Source organism: Peromyscus eremicus, chromosome 1 (assembly GCF_949786415.1).
Source record: "Peromyscus eremicus chromosome 1, PerEre_H2_v1, whole genome shotgun sequence".
NCBI lineage: Eukaryota > Metazoa > Chordata > Mammalia > Rodentia > Cricetidae > Peromyscus > Peromyscus eremicus.
Genome location: NC_081416.1, coordinates 55,520,685 through 55,526,760, shown reverse-complemented (window position 1 = coordinate 55,526,760; position 6,076 = coordinate 55,520,685). Strand labels below are relative to the sequence as shown.

General features: G+C 53.7%; 1 protein-coding gene across 2 annotated transcripts; it reads left to right on the top strand.

The window, feature by feature from the left end:
• The first annotated feature begins 816 nt into the window (after positions 1-816).
• On the top strand, positions 817-6,045 carry Ctsf (cathepsin F). Of its 2 annotated transcripts, none has more exons than XM_059249058.1 (14): positions 817-1,174; positions 1,383-1,481; positions 1,758-1,842; positions 1,935-1,996; positions 2,117-2,192; positions 3,058-3,180; positions 3,294-3,439; positions 3,528-3,624; positions 3,705-3,785; positions 4,535-4,654; positions 4,731-4,795; positions 4,893-4,983; positions 5,374-5,432; positions 5,512-6,045. In XM_059249058.1, exons 1-14 carry the CDS (start codon positions 956-958, stop codon positions 5,584-5,586), a joined length of 1,398 nt encoding a protein of 465 aa, XP_059105041.1. In that variant the 5' UTR covers positions 817-955; the 3' UTR covers positions 5,587-6,045. The 2 variants fall into 2 exon arrangements, with proteins under 2 accessions (XP_059105041.1, XP_059105048.1); XM_059249065.1 differs by having other exon boundaries at positions 820-1,174; positions 3,058-3,171.
• Positions 6,046-6,076: the final 31 nt, after the last annotated feature.

Below are 6,076 nucleotides of genomic sequence, written 5' to 3'. Positions count from 1 at the left end.
TCCAGTCCCTCTTCAAGTGTGCCTGAGGCTTATAGCACACATCTTGGGTTATGGTCCTTTTGTTTATTCCCACATGCTTTTCTACACTTTGGATTTTTTTTATTTTTCCCCTGTTTTAGGTTTTGATGCTGTCCCTTGGCAGCCCTGGAACACGGTGCTTAAAGCACGATCCCACCTTGTGCACATTGCTTTGTTGATTACTTGTATGATTGCTTCCTAACAGCCAGATGCATGGGGGTTGGGAGTGGGACTCAGATGCATGGGGGTTGGGAGTGGGACTCAGACCTATATAGTCTAGGTTCAAATTCACTATGTATCCAAGAATGACCTTGAACTTCAGATCTTGTCTCTTCCTCCAGAATGCAGGGATAACAGAAGAGCCTCGCCATGCTAGGTTTATTCTGTGCTGTGCTGGGCTTGGTGCACGCTAGACTCTATCAACTGAGCTACATCCTCGGGTCCTAGGACCTGTAATATTACTGACCATCTTCTGAATGACAATAGGAGCCTCAAAGGAGCAATCAAGCCGCCAGGCCAGGCTCTGGAGCCAATTGCCTGGATTCAAGTTCAACTCTTTAACAGAGCCCTCTGTAAACTTCTCTCCTTACTTGTGAAACGGGACACCACCTAACTTCACAGGTCTGCCATGATTAAAGGGATCTGTCTTTTATTGCTTAAGATAACGATGGAATAAGTGGTGGGTTCGAGATTTATTCTCAGCCTTGTGTCCTTCTCCCGACCCCATAACCCCGCCCCACCATCCCCACGTGCTCCACGTGCCTCGCGTAAATAAGCGAGCGCGCAGGCGCCAGGAATCGGTGCCCATTGGCCGCCCCGGCGCTGTCCAGGGCCGTGGGGAGACACTCTGTGGCCTCTGACCGCGGGCTCCGCCCCGGGTCGGTTGATCCGCGCGTCTGTGGGTCGCTAAGTCCGGGCCAGGGGCTTCGCCCTCGTCATGGCGCCGCTGCTGCAGCTGCTATGGCTGCTGGCGCTGCTCCAGACCGTGGCCCTGGTCCCGGTCCCCGCCAAGCCCCGGGCCGACGACGAGCAGGCCTGGGATCTGTCGCCCCCGGAGCTGCTGGCGCCCGCCCGCTTCGCGCTGGACATGTACAATTACGGCCGTGCTGCGGGGATGAGAGCCGTGCTGGGGGCCGTACGCGGGCGCGTCCGCCGGGTGAGGACGCGTGGGGAGCGGGCGCGGGGCCTGGGCCCAGGAATGATGCAAGGTGGAGTTTGACTTAAATTTTGGCTGTTGTCCTGGACCGTGAAGGGAAGGACCGGTGCAGGCTAAGACTGGATAGGGAAGCACAGGTGGGCTACAGGCTCCTAAGAGGAGCAGAGTGGGGGATAGCTGTGCCAGCCTCACCTCCTTCTCCATCCAGGTGGGTCGGGGCTCTCTGTTCTCCCTGGAAGCCACAATGGAGGAGCCACCTTGCAATGATCCGCTGGTGTGCCTGCTCCCCGTGACCAAGAAAACCATGGTGAGTGATGTGCTCCCAGCTATTGTTGGCCCTAGGCCGGCAAGCAATTGGAATGATGGGTCCTCTGAGGAAGCAGAGGTTACCCTGAGTTACTGGTTAGAGATCAAGATGCTCTGAAAGGGTGGGTATTTGGGTGCTGGTGTCTGCTGCTGGCCAGGGCCTCCTTCCACCAAGTCGTGATTGCCTTCTGTGTGGCCCTCCTTTGAGGAGCGGCTGGCTGCTCTTGCCAGGAACTTGTTCCAGTCTGTCCCCAGACTGTTCCTTCTCTCCCACCAGCTCTGCAGCTTCGAAGTCCTGGATGAGCTAGGAAAACACATGCTGCTGAGGAGGGACTGTGGCCCAGTGAATACGAAGGCTACAGGTGCTGGGATAGCTCAAGGAGACTGGGATAGCCCAGACCATACTTGACTCAGAATTCAGCCTTGATTGCTTCTCTGTTCCAACCCTATCCAGAGTATGGAAATGAGACTTTCAGCTCATTCCTTCCGATGCTGAACAAGGATCCCCTCCCCCAGGTGAGGAGCCTGTATCTGGGAGAGCCAACTGCCCCATTATTTCTCTTCCCTTTACCCTCAATTCGTGTCCCCGGGGTCAGGCTGAACGCCTTGTAAACAAACACCCTTTTGCCTTCCCAGGACTTTTCTGTAAAGATGGCCACAGTCTTCGAGGACTTCATGAATACCTATAACCGCACTTACGAATCAAAGGAAGGTAGGACCCAGCCTTGTCTGTACCTGTCCCAGTCAGACTTGGGCCTTCTCCTATCATGGCACTTTGATATTGAGGAAGGAAAGGACACAAGGACCTTGTGTCTCTCAAGGACCCCCAATCCCTGAGTTCTTACCCAGCTTTCTAGGCCGCCATCTTGTCAAGGAAGAGTGGACTGTCCCCTCCTTCCATCTTACCTTCCTGGCCAGAAACCATGGGCTTCCGTCCCTCCAGGCAGGGTCGGGTAAGGCAGAGACCAGATTTTCTCTGTTGGATTTCCTTTGTCATCATGGCCTTTTCCATAACCTCTTCTGGGTGACACCCTTAGGTCTCATTTTGGTCAGTGCTCCGGTTTAGGCTCCCAAAGTTGACCATACCTCCCACCTTGTCACTTTGTGGTCTGCTTCCCCATGTCGCATTCTACCTACCCCAGAGATCTGTCCTTACAAACAGTTTCAGGGACTAAGGCAGTGACTCAGTTAATAAAGCCCTTGCCTTGAAAGTGTGAAGACATGAGTTCAGTTCCCAGGTCCCACCAGAAAAGCCCAACAAGGTGGCCTAGGCAGCAGTGAAATGGGAGGCAGAAACAGACTCATGACCAGCTAGCCTAGCCTACTTGATTAAGTTCTAAGCCAGTAAGAGACCATTTGTGAAACAAGTGAAAGACCCCGAGGAATGACACCAGAGGTTGTCCTTTGATCTACACACACACACACACTCACCACACTCACTCTAACACACTCAAAAGTTTCAAGCTCAACCCAGAGTCTACCTCTCACCTGGGGAAAACTTGGCTTGCTAATCCCATGTATGTCTCCTTTTATGATCTGGTTGGTTTCAAGCCTCTCTCCTTCTCTTTGGTCCTCAGAAGCCCAGTGGCGCTTGACTGTCTTTACCAGAAACATGATGCGAGCACAGAAGATTCAGGCCCTGGACCGTGGCACAGCTCAGTATGGGATCACCAAGTTCAGTGACCTCACAGGTGGGGACGGTGAGCAGAGCCCTCGCAGAACTTGGAAGAGACTGGGCCCTGCTCCGGAAGCTCCTCATTTGGGCTAGCATAAAATATTCACCCCTCTCTGCCCTGCCCACCTCTACCTACAGAGGAGGAATTCTACACCATCTACCTGAATCCCCTTTTACAAAAGGAGCCTGGCAGGAAGATGAGTCTAGCCAAGCCCGTAGATGATCTCGCCCCGCCCGAATGGGACTGGAGGAAGAAAGGAGCTGTCACTGAAGTGAAGGACCAGGTTGGAGTCCCAGAAGTGGGCATGAGAAGGCAAACTGCATGGGGCCCTGAAGAAAGGGAGAGCCTTGACCATGTCCATTGTCTTGCAGGGCATGTGTGGCTCCTGCTGGGCCTTCTCGGTCACAGGCAATGTGGAGGGCCAGTGGTTCCTGAACCAGGGGACTCTGCTCTCCCTGTCAGAGCAGGGTGAGCATCCTGCTCCAGCCCCCTGACATTAAGGCCAGCCTCTCCAGAGGACCGCTTGGAACCAGCCTTCTGTCTCCTAGAGCTCTTGGATTGTGACAAGATGGACAAGGCCTGCTTGGGTGGATTGCCCTCCAGTGCCTACACAGCCATAAAGAATTTGGGTATGCATTATTTTGGTCAGGCGGGGCAGCAGGTGCCGCCCCTTTGCAAGAGGGAGAGATGGGCGTGGGAGTCACCCAGAACTGGGTCCTGGTCCTTAAATTAAGTTAACCCTTTTTGGCCGAAGTTCTACAGCAAGTCAGTTTTGTCAGAGCCTTAGTTATCTCAGCTGTGAAATGGGATATACAGTGTCCACTTTGTATGATTGTCTCAGTGTTAAGTGAGAAAATAGATGTCAAGATTCTGTTACATGACAAGGACCCAGTGGATCTTGATGTTTTCACTTCCTGGAAGTCTGTGTTCTTACTATGCTAAACTGGACAGTAACACATCTCTCTCCCGAGGAGAAGTATTAAATTCAGCCGTGGGCTGCAGTAGTAGAAGGATAGTGAGCTAAAGAACTGACTGAGGTAGCTTACAAAGAAACTGGTCCAGGAGCCCAACAAAGGTCTGAGCTACATTAGCAATAGACTGACTGTCAGCGCAGGACAAGCAGCAAAGGACAAAGTACCAGGAAGCCTGGGAGGAGGCAGAGATGGGAGCGGAGTCCTGTCCATGCTGGTTAATGTAGCCCCTTCCCCACATCCTTTCATCCCGAGCTCTGTCATCTCTAGTCTGAGGAGAGTCCTCAGAGGCCTGGGGCCCTGGGAGTATGTAAGGAACGTGTGGCTTCATGTCTGTGGGATGCTTGGCACCCTTCTGTCTGGGAGGACACGAATGAGTGATAAACAGGAGTCTCCTCATTTTCCAGGAGGGCTAGAGACAGAGGATGACTACAGCTACCAGGGCCATGTTCAGACCTGCAGCTTCTCGGCACAGAGAGCAAAAGTCTACATCAATGATTCAGTGGAGCTGAGCAAGAATGAGAACAGTGAGTAGGGGCTGGAGTGGGTCCAGGTTGATGCTGCTGGGCCCAAGTAACCACTGACGCTGCCTTCCCCTCTCAGAGATGGCAGCCTGGCTGGCTCAGAAAGGACCGATCTCAGTCGCCATTAATGCCTTTGGCATGCAGGTGAGGCCCTGGTCTCTGAGCTCCTGTCCCCTCTCTTGTCTCTGCCTCCCGCACTCACCCTTTCAGGCTGGCATTCTACCCCCTGTTTTCTTGTCAGTTCTATCGCCATGGGATCGCTCACCCTCTCCGGCCCCTCTGCAGCCCCTGGCTCATCGACCATGCTGTGTTGCTGGTGGGCTATGGCAACCGTGAGTTCCACCGGTCTCCTGCTTATCCTTCCATCCACCCCAGGCCATAGTCGGGGTAGATAGCAGCTTCTTAGGCCTTCTGAGGGGAACCTCGGGGTAATGCCTGGGAACCTGAATCCCAGCCTCAGAGAAACACACATGCCTTTTGTAGACAGGAAAGCTGGGGCTGTGGGAGGTTATTCTAGAGGCAGCTGGACAAGTGCTCTCTCCAAGCCTTATAGATGCATGGGGTCTCTATGAGGACGGTAGGTGGGCCTCTTGGCTCTTTGCTGTTTTCATAGTTCCTATTGCACTGTAGGCCCACTGCAGATACGTGAAGGGTGCAGTGTATGAGTCTCTGAGTGGGGAATTGGGGCCTCTGACTCCTTGTATTTCTGTGTTGCTCCCCAGGCTCCAACACTCCTTATTGGATCATCAAGAACAGCTGGGGCAGTAACTGGGGTGAGGAGGTAAGTTTTGCCTGGTCGGCCCCTGACCCTCCAGCCTCACTCTACCTAAGCACCCTCACCAAGTCCCACTGTCCCTTAGGGTTACTACTACTTGTATCGTGGGTCTGGAGCCTGCGGTGTGAATACCATGGCCAGCTCAGCAGTGGTGAACTGAGGGACTTGCTGGCACAGGACCTGATGCTGACCACAGTGGCCCCTTCCTTAGCCTGACTCATCCCCCAGGCCCCTCCTCAGGAGGCACAGCTGGCTGAGGGACAGGCACTTGGTACCTCAGGGTGAGCAGTGGGCCCTGGGCCCCTTCTTTCCTCCCTCTCTCCCTCTCATGTCCACCTGAAGTTTCTTAGCTGCATCTTTATTGAATTGTGGTAGCTAGGAGGATCCTGAGGTGAAGGAGGCTTTCATGGAAGCCAGCGCTGGGGCAAGAACCCCAGGCTCGGGTAAGGTGCAGAATGAAAATATTCTCATCATAAACCTCGCTTGGTCTTCAGCAGGCCCTGGCTTCCTGCCTTTGTTTTCCTCTGTCTGATACTGTAAAGTTTCTGGTTCCCTTCCACACCCAGGAAACTTGTAAGCAGCCTTCTCTAAGAGCAATAAAGAGGTCTCCTGCTCTCCAGTGTGGTGTAAGTGCTTAGTGTCCGAGGGAC